General features: G+C 38.7%; 2 protein-coding genes across 2 annotated transcripts; one reads left to right on the forward strand and one right to left on the reverse strand.

Annotated features, from left to right (window-relative positions):
* Positions 1–1,246: 1,246 nt before the first annotated feature.
* On the reverse strand, positions 1,247–10,965 carry rnf121 (ring finger protein 121). Its single transcript, XM_042499435.1, has 9 exons — positions 10,866–10,965; positions 8,976–9,013; positions 8,366–8,507; positions 7,382–7,536; positions 7,164–7,271; positions 4,690–4,810; positions 4,470–4,603; positions 2,962–3,063; positions 1,247–1,782 (listed from the first exon to the last, which is right to left on the reverse strand). The coding sequence occupies exons 1-9, from the start codon at positions 10,941–10,943 to the stop codon at positions 1,662–1,664; spliced, it is 999 nt and encodes a 332-aa protein (XP_042355369.1). The 5' UTR covers positions 10,944–10,965; the 3' UTR covers positions 1,247–1,661.
* A 1,347-nt stretch (positions 10,966–12,312) lies between these two features.
* Positions 12,313–19,972, forward strand: LOC121952332 (ribonucleoside-diphosphate reductase large subunit-like). Its single transcript, XM_042498936.1, has 19 exons — positions 12,313–12,428; positions 13,863–13,951; positions 14,085–14,262; positions 14,667–14,767; positions 14,874–14,933; positions 15,017–15,056; positions 15,155–15,317; positions 15,408–15,549; positions 15,650–15,733; positions 15,815–15,976; positions 16,146–16,225; positions 16,311–16,512; positions 16,600–16,749; positions 16,837–17,058; positions 17,145–17,221; positions 17,336–17,471; positions 18,424–18,519; positions 19,194–19,382; positions 19,471–19,972. The coding sequence occupies exons 1-19, from the start codon at positions 12,410–12,412 to the stop codon at positions 19,660–19,662; spliced, it is 2,382 nt and encodes a 793-aa protein (XP_042354870.1). The 5' UTR covers positions 12,313–12,409; the 3' UTR covers positions 19,663–19,972.
* The last annotated feature ends 1,750 nt before the right edge of the window (positions 19,973–21,722 follow it).

Genomic DNA, 21,722 nt, shown 5'->3' on the forward strand with positions numbered 1-21,722 from the left:
GACCCCCATCCACTGAAGTGCATTGCTTACCTGATGTAATACTGTAGGTAATACACTGACTCTGGATAATGACCCATAAAACAAATACTTCAAAAAATCTGAACTATCTCTTTAAAGTATTATAGTTTCCTCTTCTTATCAAATTCAGATTGAAATGTTAATGGTTTTAGTCAAGTTACTAAACGGTATAATAGCTTTGGTTTGTGCTTCCTGGGCCGCTTTAATTTCACAACAGTTGAAAGTTCACTAAATATGTACATGGGAGAAGTTTGCCTAAATGCCAGAGAGCCATTTCTGGTACATATCTGTTCATTTTAACCAAAACTTAACTGAGAAATCCCTTTCTAGCAGAAAGTCCTCAGAGCAAACTTCTCCCCAAAAGCACACAATATGACCGAAAAATAATATTTTCTCTATTATTTAGCCATACAGATAGTCTGGGTTTTATTTGGCCAGGCTTTGTGATGTCCATCACTGAGATTTCTGCTGTCACCACAATACAACGGAGGTGAACTGAATTTTGTTAGTAGTGCTCAGCATTGAAAATAAAAAAATAAATAGAGCAATGTGACACTCAGGAAACTCTGAATTGTCCACATAACACTGTCAGCAGATTCACAGGGACTATTTCTTTGGTAAAAAAAAAAAGTAGCTCCAAAGAAAACAATTGGCACAGCAAAACCAAACCTATAAGTATGGCTACATAGAACTACAGGTGACGTTTTTTTTCATGTGTAATTTAGGTGAACTGAACTTTTAAGTACAAATAGTTCAAGTGAGAGTTAAAAGAACAGACCTTGTTTGTGCATTCAAATCGTACAACTGTGTGACATGAGAAACCGTACAAAAAGTAAAAGTCAAAGTAAACATGACTATATGTTTTTGTCCCGTTGGTATGGATGAGTGTCCCTGAAAACAGTGAGGACATTTTGAAATCCTGTAACATCCAGTTCTATGTGAACTCTTAGAGGAATACTCTGTTTTAGCATGACTACAACCGTCTTCCCATAATGATGAGGCTTCCCGTCACATGACCTCTGACTGGCTGCGCTTAGGAAACTCTCACTCATGTCACCAGAGTTCAAAATATGGAATCTATGTCAAACAGTGTACGAGTGATTACGTTATTTGACGCAGTGGCAAAATGACCGCAAAGGAAGTTTGTGGATTCTCTGTGTCTGTGTCTGTGTCTGTGTCTGTGTGTGTGTGTGTGTGTGTGTACTTTGGAGGCACAGGGAGAATTATGTTGGTAACCATTCAATCTTTATTACTCATGTGTGATAGCCATCAGACATGAGGATAAAAACTCCAGCACGGTCCTAACTAAAGAATTAACAAACACTTAAGACATAAATTAGTAAAAAGCACCTCCCTAATGATTTTTTTTTTTTTTGGAACCGCTTTACTAGGCCAAAAGATGCACAAACCAATTATCATTGCTGTGTGAAGCAAATCCTGGGAAATTGACACAGACATCCAAATTCAGATTACCAATAAAATTCAAATAAACTGTAAAATACAGATATGTGCCTATAAATATATACAAAAAAGTATAGACACTTTTTATTGGTGTTTTAGTTCAATGTTAGGCCCTCAGTCTTTTGAGCCAGTGCATATCTTCTCTGTATGGCGTGTTATGTCCATTTTCTGAGAGTCGCAGGTCACTCGAGACCCAGCACGTAGTTGATGCCTTGCACAAATCCAATAATAACAGGCTGCCAGGCCACCAAGTACCGCAGCCAGTCTAAAAGTTGTCCATACATGACGTGTGGCCTCTCCCAGCTAAAAAAGTGGTTAAGAAAAAAAAAAAAAAACTTCAGCAGCAAACAAATGGTTAATAAACGGATGCCTATATAAATCCTTAACACATAACGACTGTTGGCACATGACCAACAGGAAGTAGAGGCCACTTTCACTTTCTTTAAAGGGCATTATTTATTATATAAAGTTGCTAAGTTGATACAGTTGTCTGAAGTGTAAACTTTGAGCCACAAAAAGGAACAGGAACTTGTTATTTAATCTATAAATGTTTCATATGTTGTTTGAAAAAGGCTGCGATGAGCTGCCTGAAAAATACACCGAAACTTTAGTATCAGAACTTCCCCCTCTGTTACAAGAAAGATGTTCTTCTCCTGTAACTTGGCCTGACAGGGTTTCCTGAACACCAGTAGGATGTCATCTAAAAAAATTTTAAGAAGCTAATTTAGGTTTGGACCTGCTTTTCATTTATCTATGCTAGTGGTTCCCAGCTGGTGGGTCACAGGTCCACTCTGAATGGGCCGACAGTGACATGAGACCATCCCCAAAGCTACAAATATTTTTCCTTGATCCTCCTTGAGTGACTTGGGAAAAATGCACGAAGTCATAAAGAGAAAAAGAAAATCACCCAATTTTTTTTAAGTCTAGAAACGATTTTTTGCAGAAAAAATAAATAAAAATAAACCAAGCTGTTGTTTTTTTTTTTTTTATATATTACCCCATATTCTAAGGCAAAATAAATAACAAAATAAATATTTGCCAAAAACTTCAATGGGGGTGGGGAGTGGGTGGCAATTTTTTTATAAAAGAAAACATGCCTTACAAACCTGCTGGCCCTGCTTCCAAACCCGGGCCCGCAGGTGTGGAAGGCATGTTTTCATAAAAACTGAAAAATAAAAAATTATCGTTTCTTTCCTACAGAGGTTTAAGCTGAGTCCCCAATGTCCTCAAATCCTAGAATCAGCCCTGGTTTTAACTAACTGCACCTTATTCTTTCAATATATTTTACTTTTTTGTGTTTTAAGCCCACGTTTTATTTACATATTGTCAACTAAAATTGAATCAGTGGTAATTTCTCCTAGGTGCGGACTTTGAACTAATGAGGAGAAATCTGGAACCAGTGTCTGGACCGATCGGGAACAATTTTTCTATGCAGTCTTAACATGCACATTACTCTTAAAAAACAACAATTCAAAAGGATACGGATTGCTGAACATCCTCTTCAGATCCACCTTCTCTTTGCAGTACGGGCACATCTGCTTCTTTCCGACGATGCACCATCCTCTTATGCAGAACTCATGGAACCTGGATGTGGAGTTAAGGCTCAGCCCTGAAGTATGTCAGCAACAGTTCAAATAATGGCGCAAAATGTTATTACATTGGAAAGTGTACTTTCGGCAGCTTATTGTTGAAATATGAAAATGTTTTGCATATCCAAAAAATATCCATTATGCACCAACCTGTTTATCAACATGAACATGTTAAAAAAAAAGAGCTTTGAAAAACCATCACATTAGTACCATATAAGGACAGAAAGTTACTTCCTCAATTGGTTTAAAGGTCCAGCATGTTGGATTTAGTAACATGTAGCAGTGAGGTTGCAGAACTGAAACTTCTGCGTGCCAAGCGTGTGGGAGAACTACAGTGGCGAGACATGCCAAAATGAATCGTACTGCAATTATTTTTACAGATACTGAGACTGTGATATGAGTTGCATTTTTAGTGGAATGGTAATTTTTGCATTTCATTAACTGAATAGAATATAAATAACGATGTTATTTTTGCTGGCGCCTGTATAAAAACAAGCATGCTCCTTTATGTCTGAAATATGAATTATCTTTATGAAAAGAGTCAATTTATTAAGTTTCACAAGCTTTCTGAGGCACACCGAGCTCTCCTTCACCTGACAATGAAGCTGCGAGGCGCAGGTTGGTCTCTTTCAAATCTGATGCTAGCACTACTGTGGTGTGTGCCTCATGTGTAATATAGCCTATTCTCCCAGACGATCACCGTCTTTACCATCATGTCGGCCTGTTTTATCCTCATGGACCTTGCTGTTGCCTTCTAAATCTTGCTGACTGGCTCCGATGCATCACTAAGAAAACTTTGGACCAGCAAATCTAACCAAAGAGAGAACATTAGCTCTTAAAATGCATCATATCAATATGTGCATCCTTTGTGCTTGTATTTTTGTATATAATAAAAACTTTTCCTATCATTATTGAAAACAAGCCTGAAAGTACCACAAATTACATTGAAAATTCAAACTTGAAATATGTAAATAAGTCATCAAATAAACAAACTGCAGCCTGCAATATTGTATGGTGCTGAAATTTTTATCTGCCTATCTGCCAAAAAAGTCATATCAGCAGCAAACTAATATTAGCCATCATATTAACATGCTGATATATGATTTGGGCTCTATAATTATAACTCACAGCAGGCAATTCTCTATTATCTGACAACAGTTGCGTGTTTTTTACCCTGGACAAGCAGCAGGGGATAATCATGGAGGAAGTAATGCAGATTCAGATGAACAGACTGTTTTAAATTAATTCCCCTTTTGGCAGCAAATTGAGTGCACAATACAGTTCCGACACAAACGTGACGACACCTTTTATTGACGTGCAATACCCCCGTCATGCAGCTCAACTTCTCTCTCACTGATAAATACATAGTAGCATTAAAATAAATATCACAAGGAAGGATACACATGGTTGCAGGATAATCTGTACGTGTTCTCGATAATCCCCTCCTCACTGACATCTACGAGGATGGGCTGCCCGCACACAGCACAGATATTGTCGGAGAGGTGCTTGGTTGGCATGCCGGATGCACTGTAATACTAAAAAAAACACATCACCAACAACAAATTAACACAAAAAAATGACCTTCACAGAAACAAACAATGTCTGCAATCTGTCTACTTACCCCAACAGTTGAAGCCATGAAGTCTGCACACATCTCTGCAAAGTCTCTTCCCAGGACCCCGTAGTACAGACCGTAGAATAACAGTGAAACGCCAAAGTCCATTGCATCCTCTGGCTTTATCCTGGACAGAGAGGGCACGGCTCAGCTCGTGTGCACCATCAACTTTTATTCAGTTCATAAAACAGATACAAGTCTGATTTGATATTTTCTGTGTACAGCAAAGTTTACGTTTTTGAAAGATAACATGAAGTATATTTTTTTATAAACCAAACCACCTATTAACATATCTGTTTATCATATCTGCTTTTAAAAGCAAAAAAAAAATGATGTCATTTTGATTGATAATGTTCTGATGATCAGCTGTTCCAAGAAATCATGAACTTTAAGCCAAAACATTCCACCACTAATGCAAGGAAGCATTCAAGTTAGGGGGCAGTTCTAGGTAGGAAGTTGTAAAATGTTGAACCATCTCATTCTGAAAGCACACACAGGAAGCTTTAAAGGGTCCAGTGTGTAGAATCTGGGGCATCTCCTATTTGCAGAAATGGTATGTGATATCCATAACTATGTTTTCGTAAGTGTGCCAACACCTGAAAATAAAAATCTGTGTTTATGTTGCCTTAGAACGAGCCATGTATATTGAGATATTCGGTCAAAAATATTGTGATATTTTCATTTTCTCCATATTGGTGAGTCCTAGTTGCAATCTGCAGCGTCACGGCTAGATGCCACTAAATCTTGACACTGGACCTTTAAAGTACATTCCTGTTAGTCCCTGTTTTAAATTTACAACAGTGAAAACTTACTGATATGTAACACTTTAAGTTCATTTCGTTTGACAACTGTAAATATTATGTTAAATTGTACGATTTAGTATAGTGTATATTTAGTATAGTGAGTGATGTCTGGAAAGTTTTAACCAATTAGATGGTGTATTATGGTGCAACCTCGCTAATGTAATGTGACCATAACAGATCTTGTTAAAGGTTATTTCTCAAGAAATAAATAGTCACAACTCTTTGTTCAGTCAGATGCATTCATGAGTGGGCTACCACAGGCTTGTTTAAAATTCTGCTAAAATTAGCAACTTCCACTTCCTTCTGGAGACTGTGTCTGAGGCAGAAAATGTCAAAACTAATTTCTTTAACCATTATGAACAGAAAGGAGAGACATTTGTCATTTCATTGTCTAAAGGGAAGTATGTGTGATAACTACGCATGTCTGTATGTCATAGTGAATGTAGTGTCATAGTTTATTTTACTTCTCATTCAACCTTTAAACACATTTAAACAGGTACACATGAGGTCAGTCATGGATTGTGTAAAAACCATGTAGCCAGCAGTCAAAGAGTGCTATTTGCTCTTTTTCCTGATAAATAAAAAAATCGTGGTAGATGCCAGATTGTAGAAGTGCTTCAGTGCTTAAAATCAAGTAACAAACCACAGAGCCAGATTCTAAAATACTTCAAATAAAGAAAAAACGAAAGAGTAAAGTTTAGGGATTCAGATGTTGCAGGAGCAGTGATGATCAAAAGGGGTACTTAAAAAAAACAAAAGGCAAAACTACATCCTCTAGTGGCAGTAAGGTGCTAAACGTGGGACAGAGACCAGGAAGGAACAAAACTGAATATATCCTTAAATGGCAAGCTGAAAAAGATTCAACAGCACCCTGCAGCATTAAAGGTGCAAGTCTTAAATCCTCTAAAAGTTCTAGCTACCCTTCATTCAAGAACACTGAAATGACCTGGAACTATTTACGCCACAGCAATACCTGCCTCAGGGTGTCTGACACGCTGAGTCAATAGACTGGCACTTGGACTTAATACACACATCTACAATTAAAATTACATAATTTATTTATTACACTTCAAATGTGCAATAGGGTTTTTAAGGTGCAAAAATATTTTACATCACTGTCTTAACCACAGCATTCCTCTGTGCAATTATTCAAATGTGCAATATTTCTCTGACTCTTGAATGTGGGCTATATTTAACATGTTACTAATACTGTATATATTCTTATTGTTATTTTTACTCATGTATAACTCTGTTGTTCATTGTAGCATTGCATACATATTTAGATTTTATATTTTGAACTTACATACTGGTTTATACAGAGTATTGTAGCATTAGGCACAAAACACTTGACACACTCAGCACAGTGTCGATATCATAATTTAAATATTCACATATTAGTGCTAATTGTCCATTATTGCATTTCTTTACATTTATATTTTTACACACTTAAATATTCAGCATATTATGTGTAATGTTTTGAATATTTGCTATGGTTCTCATTGTTTACTAATTATGTATTTCTAATTTCTAATTTAAAAATTAATTTTTAAAATACTTGTGCTTTTTTTTTAATCTACTTGTAATAATTCTCTATGGTGGCATCAGAGCGACTGTAACCAACCACAATTGCCCCCCTCCCCCGGGATCAATAAAGTATTTCTGATTATGAATACATACCTGAATATTAAGTTTATACCAAAAAGTGTAAACATGACGACACTGTAGCCAACTATTCCTGTGGCGTAGCTGATCTTGTAGAGCAGGAGGAACCACTTATACACCAACCTACAGTAGCCAAAGAGAGGAAATGTTTGTTAAAGTACATCAGTTCATTCTGCAATAATAAAAAGGAAGATCTCCTCGGGTTTTTGATTATGTGTAAATGACATTTATACCTCGGCGTGGTGCAGGCCAGTGGCTTGCGTGTGGCACGGTAGGAGATGTATGCTGTGATGACAGAGAAGATAAACCACGTGGTCAGGAACCTCCACCAGTGAAGTTTGGTAGTAAAGTAGAGAGGAACTACCCACATCTGGAACAGAGTCACCAGCTACAAAACAGCAGAGCGTACGTGTTAGAAGACGCATGTACACCAGGGAGAACAGAGACACATAAAAACAGAGACACTACTGACAACATTTCGTATTTGGATAGTTTGGGATATGAAAAAAATACCATGTCTGTACTTATATAAAGAAAACACTATTGATACAATCATTTTCTGTCACATGGACAGAAACTGAAAGAAAATGCAGACTTGTGAGGGAAAACACTGCACTAATGTACTATCCTATCAAGATGCTGAAAAACAGATCCATGCTTTTATTTCAAATCCATTAGATTCCTGCAATGCTCTTTTAACTGGCCTCTAGCAAGAGTCAATCGAGGAAGCAGCTTATTCAGAATTGTGCAGCAAGACTTTTAACCAAAACAAGGAAAAGGGAGCATATTACCCCGGTTTTATTATCCTTTTAATTGTTTTTAAAACTCTTAATGGTTTGGGACCGGCCTACATTGCAGACTCTCTGTCGTTCTATAATCCTTCACGAGCACTCAGATCTTTTGCAGCTGGGTTTTTAAATACACACAATTATACGCACAAGAAAACAGGCAGCGCAGCTTTCGTTACCTATGCTCCAAAATTATGGAATACCCCTCCAAAAGCTGTAAGAGAAGCGGGCTCTGTGAACATTTTTAAATGACAACTGAAAAGCTATTTGTTTATTTAGTCTGGCTTTTTATTCATGAAAATCACATACGGCCTAGCTCAATTGTATCTGTATCCAAAAAACATTTTCAAAATTTGTCTTCGCATGATGGGAATCACAAACTCTACAACCAGAACTTCAAACATTTTGCTGGTGTCTCTCGTGTCTTACATTGTATGACTTTGGATGTCTCTGTTTCCACTGCACAAGGACTAGCTGGGCGACGACAAGAGTGACTATCAGGATCAGGACCATCTCTGCGTGCATGGCCTCATGACCTTTGTGTTTGGCATGCATTCTTGCATGCTCCACCCTGTAGTAAAAAAAAAAGGAAGAACATACTCAGCTGATGTTACATAGCTAGGGAACCACAGTTTGTTATTTCACAACAATGCAGGATGGGCGTGACCTTAAAGGTGCACTGTGCAGCTCTGCACTTTGGTGTCTCCTAATGGCAATGACTGTGAACTGTTTGAAACATGCAAACTTTAAAATACCTACAAATTATGACATTTTATTGTATACCAAGATTGTCCATTGTCACAGTTCAGAGTGTTCTTAATCTAATCAATTAGGATATATGGAGACATTAACAAAAACCTTGTAAATTAAAAGTAAAAAAATGCTTATATGTGTAACACTCTACCCATAAGTTCAAAACCTTCATTTTCTCTCGACAAATTAGTTTTAACTCCATCTGAATGCATTTCAGAAAGAGAATAATTATATGGTACGTAAAAATAAATGAATGATCCATTAAAAGTGTGGCAGAGATACTAACCTCCACTTCTCCTCTGGCGAGAGCTTGGACACATCAAACTAAAGAAAGGAGAAAACACAAAAAATAACTACTACCATTGACACTTTGACAAAAAAACAGCTGGACAAGCAAATAAGCAGATCACATCTTAGCCATATTGGGGGAAATTACGCACTTGAAAACTATAAGGAGGGGACACTACTGTAGTGTGCCTTTGCAGAGTGCACTGTATGAACCTTATTTAAACCAAGAAACAATAACAATTGGACCCTTTCACTCAGAATCTATGATAATTTGCAGATACGAAAAATCACAATATAAAAAAAGACAGAATCAGAAAGTCATAACTAATAAAAGCATCCACTCTTACAGAGTTGGATTTAAACTCCAGATCATACATCACATACATATATAAGAGATGCTAAAATAATCTGTTTCATGGAAACATTTCACTTTGGTTGTGCAGTAAGTTGAAATGCACGTGTGACAAAGCTCTGTCATATCAAACCAAGATGTATCAGTAATTAACAAGAGTCAAGTTATTCAAATGAGCAAAGTGCGTTTAGCACTCAGTCTCTCCCAAGTTGTTGGGCTTGTTAAGCTACTTAACCAAGACTGAAATTAACAGCTGGCAACAAGAACTGATGCAATGTTCTTTTGTTAATTAAGTATTACAGTATACCAGGATATTTAGAAATCCCGGAGCTCAAAATACAGATGCCCGTCTTTCAAACTGATACAGAGAGGTTGTTTTGTAGCAATATATAGTAACTAACAACACCTGCCATGAGAGGTCAGTCTACTGGTGAAACAGAAGGCTGTGCTTAGAAAGATGGAAACTGTGACTGGTGGGGATAACGTTACAGGAGTAGTAAAAAAAATAAATAAATAAGAAAAAAAAAAAAAGGCCTCTGCTCCTGCCAAATGGAACGCTAGTTGCTGCAGCAACAAGTGTCACCAAGTTCTCCAGCAAGAGGGCCGCACCCTGCAATACTTGTTTGAGTAGGCTAATTGCATATTGGAAACACAGCATTGTGGGCTAGACAATGACACATATGCTACAATGACTTTAATACTAGCAGCTCAGCTTTTACATTTTTTGAAATGTTTTTTCCTTAACAAAAATACTGTCATATCATATATCCCACTGAAATGTCAGCAAGGTATGAAAAACACTTCAATCATTTTCATTCAATCACTTAGGGAACCAAACATGAGGATCTAATGTGGCTTTTGTCAGCCTATTGTGATGCCAGCCACGCAGATATGCAGCCTCCGCTGCACATTTGGTTACTACTCCTACACATGACTGAGTGTAACAGCTTTTAGTTTACTCTGTGGTGTCTCTAGCACACTGTCCCAGTGTCACATTTGGTTTGACAGTAACTGAAATAACACAGGAAGTGGTTTGGTCTTAGTCCTCTGCACAGTAAAGGAAATACGCACGTGACCTTTGACCCGACCAGCCACATAAAGTGTATTTGTTGCGCTAGTTTTTGAACGCAGCTGTGAACATAACTGTGAAAAAACAGTCGTGATTAACGTTATAGATATTAAAAAAAAAAGTCTGCTCTACTTTAACATGATGAAAGCAACTACAAGATTTAAACGTTAGCCGGCTAGCTTGCTTAGCATGGCTAACAAAATGCTCTCAGGGCGTTTCTCGCTTACACTGCGGTTTTGTCAAGCAAGCGCAATCAGCTGGATACAATGGACAATGCATTTTATCTAGACTTCATTCCTCTGCTTGGTAACAGACCGCTGAGCAGCAGCTAGCTAGCTGCTTAGGCTACATCCGTGATTAATAGCTAGCTAACACAGAGTTCCGAGTTGGCAGCTAAATCCCCTGAATAAATTCACTCCCATCTGATGTATTCGTCCTATAACCTCACCGAGGCTCGCCACTCTCACCTGGTGCGGTTCATCGTGATGCTCCAGTCCATGGTCGTGCTCTACACCATCAACCTCCACCTCAAACACCCCGGCCATCTTCGGAGTGCTGCCTTACCGTTCCGGGTCCATCAGCGTCAGCAACAAATCTAACAGGGTCACATCCGGTTTAATTGGGCTTTTCCCCTCTTCAAAATAAAACTCGGATATAAATGTAGGTCAAATACTGAATATGTGACTGTCTCTGTTTTTTAGGCAGAATGTCAAGTCAAAGCTTTCACTTAGTGCTGGATATTGATTTTTCCATGATTTTATGTTTCTGATTTTTAGACGCGGAAATATTGACAGAGATGAATTCAAGCTTGATATGCTTGTGTTTGGGGCATTAAAGGGACAAATCAAAAAAAAAAAAATTAGATGCTGAATATGAATATCATTAAGACCAATAATCTACTCATTATCATATTTACTGTTTTGATTTTTCATTTCATTGTATTATAAGAATACTTTCCAAAAATATGTCTTGCATCCCAAGATTTAAACAGTTTCAGATGAATACAAAAATACAAAAAAAAAAACCACAAAATTTAATGACAAAACCATATGGTACTTGATCTGTGTGGTACTTGGACTATATTACAAATCACATATCATAATTAACATCAGATACATTACGAAAAGTAGATGTGGTGCAAACAATAGCTCCGTATTACATTCAGAATTTGACCCATGTACTGCAAGGCCTACTTTAGTATTTTTTGCAGACTGAGGAATAAAAAAAGCTCCCCAGAGGATTTAGAGCCACTCCAATTGAGCCTGAGTGGCTCTAAATCCTCTGTGAGTTCAGCAAAAGCTAATTTTTACACTTCTTGAATGGTGCAACATGTCAACTTGTAAATTTGTGCCCTTTACTATGTTTTTGTATTTTATTGCACTGTAAAGCACTTTCAAATTCCTTGTTGTATAAAATGAGCTTTGCAAATAAAACTGCCTCGCCTTGGGTTCCCTTACTAATTGTAAGAGAAACAATAAATAAATTGAGAATTTTAGTTGTTATGGATGCCACCACAGCTGTTATTGTTATAATGAGGAGTTTAAATATAATAAAAATATATTGATGTGGTTATCATGTAAGTTAGGAAATACATGGGCTACAATTCTGTGATTCTTTTTTTTTTTAAATAATTTTAGTAACGTTCATATGTGGTTGTTTTAAATTTGTATAGTGCAACAAACAGTACATATGACGCAATTATTATATGTAATAAAACTCCTGTTTGGAGAACATCCCGCCTGATTCTCCCGGAAACAACGCCCGGAAGACGCAAAGATGACTGTTGATTGGTTTAAAAATGTGATGGAGTCGTCTGTGATTGGCTGAGCCACTGACGCAGTGCAGTGTAACTGGTCTGTGTGTCTTTGGCGCCCAGTTTGAGATCCAGTTGATTGTTCTCACAGAGTAATAACCTGCTATAACAACTCGGGAGTCATTTTTATCCGCTTCCAGGCCGAGAAGAAAACATCGACATCTGCTGTGTGAGGAAACCAGCTGCTCTGCTGCAAACATGCATGTCATTAAGCGAGGTACAGTATCAGATCATTTTAACTTCATTGCTGTCAAATACTGTCGCATTATGAAATGTTACAATGCGGGGGATGTAAAGACTCTGGAAAACTTCTTACTACTTAAAATATATCTAAGCTATGATAAATGTTAAAACTATAAAGAAATGTAACAGTGTATTATTCCTCCGCTCTGTTTCAGTCGTATTACAGTGTGCTGTTTGTGTCTTTGGGTGGTGTGTTTCCGCCAAGACACCAAACAAAGAGTTATGAAAGGACAAAAGCTGACAGTTAAGTTTTCTCTTTGCAGGTTTGTTGGCGGTTTTGTCTTTATTTTTGACTAACCTTGGGGGTTATTTTTAAGCACAAGCGACAGAGCCGAGTCTTAAAATCGATAATTGACCTAATTTCGCTCTCTATCCTTTAAATTTTTCCGCGGTGTTTTTCAAAATAAAGGCGCTGACACACTTCCCTCTATATGTGTGAAATAAGAGTTATTATAGTCATGTTTGGAATCTGTGGAGTTGGCGCGAAGTAGCGAGGTTTTGTTGTCAGCCTCAACTGGTTAGACAGGTGTTCAGCGCGGGCTGCATCCCAGTTACTTGATCAATAGAGGGCAGGGGTGTCGCACTGATCGCTGGGCCCTGGTGCAAAAGAAGTCCCCTCTTTCTTTTCTTTTCTTTCTTTCTTTCTTTCTTTCTTTCTTTCTTTCTTTCTTTCCCTTGCTTGTACATCATGACAATGTATATTGGTGCTCCAGCAGCATAATCATTCACTCATTTATCTCTTGCTGCATTTAAAGCTGAATCCCAGAGCAGGTGTGCATTAAACAATCATGCATCTTTAAGTGGTGAGAAGGGCCTCTGAGAGCCTCCACTATTTTATATCGCTTCTGTCTAGTGTAAGTCTATTTCCCAAAAAATTGCTGGTTTTCAGGAATCAGAAAAAATACTGTTTTTTTTAACTGAGCATTGAACAGGTACAAAACAAAAACCCTAAGTTGAAGTATTTTTCTTATTTTGCAAAATGAATGAATTTTACATACATTTAAAAGCATTGTATTTAATATCTCCATTTGCTGGTGGGCCACCACAATAAGAGTATGCATATTATGATGTTAATCACTAAAAAAAGTGGGGGAAATGTGGATATATCAATATTGGTATCGCACATAAGCCAGATGAGTTGTTACATACCAGATATCAGCAAAAAATCCTACATTGTACATCCCTACTTAGAAATTTTCATTTCTAATGATTACCCACCTGAGTGGGACTTGGGTAATCAGTCCCACCCCCCACTACAGTGCTCTTGGTAATCCAATTAACAGCTATGGCACTGATATTTCTTGAGTGTTTACCATTACAGTTATATTCATCAACGACTAATTTACCTCAGAAATTGATCAGATATGTTTGAGGACTAATAATACTTTTGTTTTGTTTTGTTTTCCAGATGGGCGCCAGGAGGCGGTTTCCTTTGACAAAATAACATCTCGCATCCAGAAGCTTTGCTATGGACTCAACCCTGACTTTGTGGACCCTGTAAGTTTAAAGCACCACAAAGTTAATTATCAAAATTAAAAAGGAAACACCAAGTGATGTTAATGTGTGACAGTGTTGACCCCATCTCAGTGATGTTCTACCACATGTAACCCTGCGTATGTTGTTCCTGCAGACTCAGATCACAATGAAGGTGATCCAGGGTCTGTACAGTGGAGTCACCACAGTGGAGCTGGACACTCTGGCAGCGGAGACGGCCGCCACCCTCACCACCAAACATCCTGACTATGCACTGCTGGCTGCACGGATTGCCGTGTCAAACTTGCACAAAGAGACCAAGAAAGTATTCAGTGGTGAGTACAAGTTTTATGTTGTGCAAAAAAAACCCCACACTGCTCACACTTTTGCAACATGTGTGATTTTAGTGTATGCAATAAATGTGCTTATAAATATGACTTGTACTAAAATAATAACACCATTAATGCAGTAGACATTCATTTAGCTATCTTTCGGTAAATGTGTGTGGTATGAGGTTCTCCTTAGAAAACTGTTTAGCCAGGTTAGTTAGCCATCCATATCTTGATGCATCTCATCTTTTGATTAGTTTAATTAATAGTTTATAGCTGATAACAACACCAACACTTTAATACATCATATTTTCTGTATCAAATACATTTTTTTGGGTCTTTACTCTGTTGTACAGTTTTTAAAGTGTTAAAATGATCTGATATATACTTTTTCCTCTTTGCTTTTGTAGATGTGATGGAGGACCTGTACAACTACGTGAACCCGTTAAACAAACGCCACTCTCCCATGATCTCTAAGGAGACGCTCGACATTGTACTCGGAAACAAGAGTGTAAGTCACATTCAACAAAGTTTGTTTTATTTCCATGTTTTCAGATCTGAAGTTGCTGTAATAATGTTTAGCATTCTTTTAACATACCACCCTCTGTCCTTTGCAGCGCCTCAACTCAGCCATCATTTACGACAGAGACTTCTCTTACAACTTCTTTGGCTTTAAGGTAATTTTTCATTCCATTTTATGCTCGATGTCTCAGGCGGAGACATGCATTAAAAATCTAATTTGTCCCCTTTGCGCTAATAGACTCTTGAGCGGTCGTATTTGTTGAAGATTAACGGCAAAGGTGAGAACCGATTTATAGCTTCTTGAAAGTGCAGAGACTCACAAGTAATTTGATCATTTTTAATAGTTTGATCTCTAATAATCTCTTTTTCTCTGCAGTTGCTGAGAGGCCCCAGCACATGCTCATGAGAGTGGCTGTTGGGATTCATAAAGAAGACATCAATGCTGCCATTGAGACCTACAACTTGCTGTCAGAGAAGTGGTTCACACATGCGTCACCTACTCTGTTCAACGCTGGCACCAACAAGCCACAGCTGTCAAGGTAAAGCCTCGGAGCAAAGTTTACTCTGATGCTTACTCTAAAACTTGATTTATTTTTTATGTTTTCCGAATCTAATTTGTGTTTTTGCAGTTGCTTCTTGCTGGCCATGAAGGACGACAGCATCGAGGGTATTTATGACACACTGAAGCAGTGCGCCCTCATCTCTAAATCAGCTGGAGGTATTGGTTTGGCAGTCAGCTGCATCAGAGCGACAGGCAGCTACATTGCTGGGGTGAGTTAAATGCGCACCATGGGGATTTAAATCAAGCGGATGCGGAGGAGTTTTAATTTTTGTGTTTTTTGTATTGCTAACAGTGGTTTCTGTGTTTCAGACTAATGGCAATTCCAACGGGCTGGTCCCTATGCTTCGAGTCTACAACAACACAGCACGTTATGTTGACCAGGGTGGCAACAAGGTAAAGATTTGCAGTACAGAGCTCAACATTGTTTCTCTAGAGACACTTTTGGTAGTAATCACCTACCTTGTTTTTGTTCAGAGACCCGGGGCGTTCGCCGTGTACCTGGAGCCGTGGCATTTTGACGTGTTTGACTTCTTAGAGTTGAAGAAGAACACGGGTAAAGAGGAGCAGAGAGCCAGAGACCTGTTCTTCGCCATGTGGATCCCAGACCTGTTTATGAAACGAGTGGAGAGCAATCAGGTGAATATATGAGGGAGTATTCTCTCTGACGCACATCTTACATCCGTTTGAATTAAGACAGATTTTCTATAATCTACTGTATTTTTCTTAAGGGTCTCAGTTTTAGGCTTCTGTTAAAGCTTGAATAATACAGGGAGAAAGTCATATTGTTCCTCTCTTGCTTTTGTAGGACTGGTCTCTAATGTGTCCAAATGAATGTCCTGGGTTAGAAGATTGCTGGGGAGAGGAGTTCGAAGAGCTCTACACTCGGTAAATCAGGCACACCAAACTCTGTTCTTTACAAACTACGTATTTCTCAATTCTGACTTGTCCCATGGATCCAATCTGTCCTCAGCTATGAGAGGGAGGGCCGGGCTAAGCGTGTGGTGAAGGCTCAGCAGGTGTGGTACGCCATCATTGAGTCTCAGACAGAAACGGGTACGCCATACATGCTCTACAAAGATGCCTGCAACAGGAAGAGCAACCAGCAGAATCTGGGCACCATCAAATCCAGCAATCTGTGCACGGAGATCGTAGAGTACACGAGCAAAGACGAGGTGAGGGGCACGAGGTATTATTGTCTCTGTAATATTCAGTTTAATCATTACATTATTTTGCTTATGCTCATTTGGTTTCTTTCTCAGGTTGCAGTGTGTAACCTGGCATCTATTGCCCTCAACATGTATGTCACCCCAGAGAGGACTTTTGACTTTAAAAAGCTCGCGTCTGTCACCAAAGTTATTGTCAAGAACCTGAACAAGATTATTGACATTAACTACTACCCAGTGATCGAGGTATGCTTTGTCGTCTTCTCTATCAGCCATGCAGTCGGGTTTTATGCACTCTGTGTAAACAAACGTGTCCTCTGTCCCGCTCTACAGGCTGAACGCTCTAACAAGCGTCACAGGCCGATTGGAATCGGCGTGCAGGGTCTGGCTGATGCCTTCATCCTAATGCGTTATCCATTTGAAAGCCCAGAGGCTCAGCTGCTCAACATTCAGATCTTTGAGACCATCTACTACGCTGCCCTGGAGGCCAGCTGCGAGCTGGCGGCGGAGCTCGGCTCTTACGAAACCTACGCTGGCTCTCCTGTCAGCAAAGGAGTGAGTCATTTCCACAATGTCTCAAATCCATCCTGATTTGTGTTTAAGCAGTTTAGGCTCAAACCCTAACTGATTTTGTCTTCCAGATCTTGCAGTATGACATGTGGAATAAAACCCCAACAGATCTCTGTGACTGGAAAGCACTGAAGGCAAAAATTGCCAAGTAAGTTTTCCCTGAAATCTGTCTTGTTGGTATTTTTCATCTCATATCTACTCTATGTGAAGACTGTAGCATGTCTCTAAACCAGCTCCTCCCTGTGTCCCTGTGTGTCCTCAGACATGGTGTGAGGAACAGTCTGCTGTTGGCTCCCATGCCCACAGCCTCCACCGCCCAGATCCTGGGCAACAACGAGTCTATTGAGGCCTACACCAGCAACATCTACACCCGCAGGGTGCTCTCTGGAGAGTTTCAGGTCAGCACTGAATGCATTCACTGCTTTGTGTCTCCAAAGTTGTGTGTCCTTAGAGGAAGCAGATCCTTAAAAAGCCTCACAAGGCACTAAATGTCTTGAAATCAATCTTTCAAAGGTGTTAAAGATGTGATGTGTGCAAAGATGTGGGAAGTACACATAAATATTTATTTATTTTTTAACAATAATGTAGTTAATACCTCTTGAATTAATGCTGTGCAAATCAGAACAGTGGAACAACAACACTCATGTTGCTCAGAGCAGAGGAGCCACTGTCTGCTGGCTATTTGACACTGCACTCTGGACAACATGAGGAAGTGCAAAATGACTATTTAACCAAGACTTCACACAATGATAGAAACCAATACAAGCAGGATGGAGGGCACGCACACCCAAAACACTTTCACAGGTGCTGGATCAAAAAAATCAAGCTAAGGCAGGAATCAGACAGAAGATCCGCACACTGTATTAAAAGCTGCCAGTAATTTTAATAGTGCAACATTTTGATCTAAGAGAGATCTTTGTCAGCCATTGTCAAATCATCACCGCAGAGCAGAGCGAGCAATAAAAAAGGCACAAGCACAATCTCCCAGGTGATTGCAAATCAGAGCAAACTCGTACAAGGCAATGCACCTGAGGGTCTGTGTATTTTATGCTAAATGTTTTTCAAACTTTCATGACTGAAATCAAAGCAGGGAATCTCACATGCAGCGTGAGAAGCTTAAAATTGACAAGTAAACTGGCCAACAAATGCCAGGTACTTCCCAAACTTTGTTCTCCCCTCGTCTGCACCACAAAACAAAAAGTCGTTATGTTTAATGTTACAATAAATATTTGGGAGAGTTTGAAATCTAAGTTCTTAAGTTTTGGTTATTGTAAAATTGGTCTTAAATTTCATTCTGAGGACCCTGGCAGGAAAGGCCGCTAAGTGTTTTTTTTTCTGCTTCTCCAATAGATTGTGAACCCTCACCTGCTGAAGGACCTCACAGAGCGAGGACTGTGGAGTGATGAAATGAAGAACCAGCTGATCGCTCAGAACGGATCCATCCAGGTAAAGAGGCACACGTAACAAAATATTAGCTGATCGACTAATTCAGCATCACTGCTCAAAATGTTCCTTCAGAGTGTATAAAGGAGTTCTACTTCACATCTATAGGTCTCAAAAACAGGTGCTTTTTTTAGATCCAAAAAAAAGAGGGAAAGGTTAGACTTGTATTTGTTTTCCCAATAAGTCATAACGCCAAAAACACCAAGGTTTCAAAAAAAGTTAAAGAGCCCTTAAGAAAGTGGGTCAGCAAATACATGTTGCATGGTCTTCATCAGGGCTGTAAAAACAAGAGGCAGCTCACAGATGGAGGCTGGTGTCGGGTGACATGCAATCACAGGTGGAATCAATGAAGTGACTGAGCACACTCTCAGGTCAACTCCAACAAAGCACCAGTGCACTCAAGACCAGAAAATTCATCACGCAATCAGCAACATCAGACAGTCCCACAACTTCATACAAAATCATCCATAAAAATAGATATGTACCAAATTTGTCATGGTACAGTGTGCCTTCTTTTATTTATTTATTTATTTATTTATTTATTTATTTATTTATTTATTTATTCATTTATTTAATTTTTGGTCACGACTTGTCGACAAAGCAAATTACAAGTCTAATCTTTCCCTCCCTTTTTGTTCCTTCATAATGGTTTAATTTTCAACCCATTTGTGTTGCAGGATATTGAGGAGATCCCTGATGATCTGAAGCAGCTGTATAAAACCGTGTGGGAAATCTCCCAGAAAACCATCATTAAGATGGCCGCAGATCGTGGCGCCTACATTGACCAGAGCCAGTCCCTAAACATCCACATTGCCGAGCCAAACTACGGCAAACTGACCAGCATGCACTTCTACGGCTGGAAGTTGGTAAGTGAGGAGTGAAATGATATAGGCTCGATACATGCTGCATCACGAGGCCAGAAACATCTTAACAACCTTCGCCTCCACTCTGCAGGGCCTGAAAACGGGCATGTACTACCTGCGGACGAAGCCTGCCGCCAACCCCATCCAGTTCACCCTCAACAAGGAGAAGATAAAGGAGGCCCAATCAGCAAAGAACGATGATAAGGAGACCAAAGAGCGCAATACTGCTGCCATGGTGTGCTCCTTAGCGAACAAAGACGAGTGCCTGATGTGTGGCTCATAAATTAAATATGCCCCCCCCCCCTTCACTCCACCAGCTACTCCATTAAAAACTGTTTTTGGAAGCAAATGATGCTAGGATGATGTAATGAGGGATTTACATATGCCGCTGTCTACAAGTCACAAATCATTGCTGTTTTATTTAATGTTTTCCGGATTTTCGTAAGTTGTACTGTATGCATGTTTGTATAGAATGAATAGGGTGCAATGAATTAAGAACGCCCTTAGTGTTTTTTATTAAAACATTTTTATACCATGTGGGTCGCATTAATGTTTGTATTTCAAGTGTGGGATATTAAACTTGTTAAACAGTGGTTTTGTGTTTCATTATTTATTACACTGTTCTCAAGAATACGTTAAGCTTTCATTACTCCTCAAAACCTGATCATAGAGTAAATACTTTATTACATGTATTTAGACCTTCATTTATTGAGGAAAGAACAGTCATGTTATTTTGGCATATAAACCTTTACACCCTCAGCAAATTGGTGTGATTTCTGTCAAACACACGAGGAAAAAGCAATGAGCACCATGGCAAGAAGTGTCCTGCAAATTACAAGAAATTAGTAGATTTATTAATATTTTAAGCTTTATTATAAGATAGGGAGAATTTTTCAGATAACCATATTTGCCATTTTATATTTAAAATTATGCTACAGAATTCTTTTTAGTGGTAATTTCCCTATATGTTTTTTGTTTTTGTGCTGTTTTTCAGGTGATTTTGTTACATTTTTACTCATTTTTGGGTCATTTTGTCTTAGGGCTTTTTTAAATTTGTTTTTCTTCTGAAAAAATCACAAATATTTGCCCAGGTTCCAGAGGTTGAAAAGGTAAGTAAATGTAACTATTTTAAGTTATGTTTACTTTATATGTATAAAAAACCTGAAGACTTAAGATTAATAGTTATGTAAACTTACCTTTTTTAAAGGGATTCAGTTTTCTAGATTTTTTAAGTAAGCTCAACTTGTTGGATTTTACAGTGGCATGCCTTTATTAATAAAGCTTGTTTATTAGTAAATTAGAGGCAAGAAAGATGGCCTTTTCTTTCATCAGGGATGCTGTAATACAATTGGGATAATGACTGGCTGGTGATACCACATACCTGTGCATGTAAGACAAAAAATTTAATTTCCTGGTGAAAAGTCTATGATGACATAAAATATTTAATTATCTGTGGTGACGGAGGTGGATCAGGACAACAGAACAGACTCCAAAATGAAATCAGCGATGGCATCAATCATGCAACACTGCAACAAACGGCTTCATGCCGAGGTGTTTTTCCATAGGAAGAGTGTCTGGGGACAGGTGATGCTGCAGGTGATGAATTAATGAACTGGTGTGTTCATGCATGCGGTCTAATGGGAGCAGTATGTGTAAAGCAAGCTGAGACCTGCACTGTCACACTGTAGCAGGGTGTTGTTCTGCTGCTGACTGTAAACGAAATGATCGTTTACATCAAAGTCAGCACAGAGTTAAATTTCCCCTGCACTATGTTCATGAAATACAGAGACTTGGAAATAAATGTCATTTCAAGTGTTTTACTTGTGTTACAGAGAAACTATAGTGCCAAACATTTAATTGAAGACAAAGCCACTTTCTTCTGATATTATTTTATTAAGGGAAACAAGAACGGCTAACAGAGGCTCTTTGCTGCTGAACAGTGAAGTCTGAAAAATGGCAGCGAGGAGAGGGACATCCAGCACAAAACCGCAGCACAGCTAGTGACACATTAGTGACACTTAAGCAGTTAACCAATGTAACAGCCTGTATTCTACAGTTGTAAACGGTCATTGATTTTAGTGTCCTAACTGAGGTATTTTCTAACTGTAAGGCACTGTAACCCTATTTTACTGCCACTGATGTAGACCGAGGTGCACTGGTGTAAGTCTTGCATTCTGAATTTAAGGTATTGACTTTTTTTAAATTAAATCCATTGGCAACTTTAATATGTGATGGTAACTGTGAGAAAATTCACTCTGAAAATGAGAAAATCTAAAATGTTTTTTTATCAACTGCTGCACAGGCATAGAGTTCAGGAGGATGTAGGGTGATTTAAAAAAATGA

The sequence above is a fragment of the Plectropomus leopardus genome, chromosome 13, assembly GCF_008729295.1.
Source record: "Plectropomus leopardus isolate mb chromosome 13, YSFRI_Pleo_2.0, whole genome shotgun sequence".
Taxonomy (NCBI): Eukaryota; Metazoa; Chordata; class Actinopteri; order Perciformes; family Serranidae; genus Plectropomus; species Plectropomus leopardus.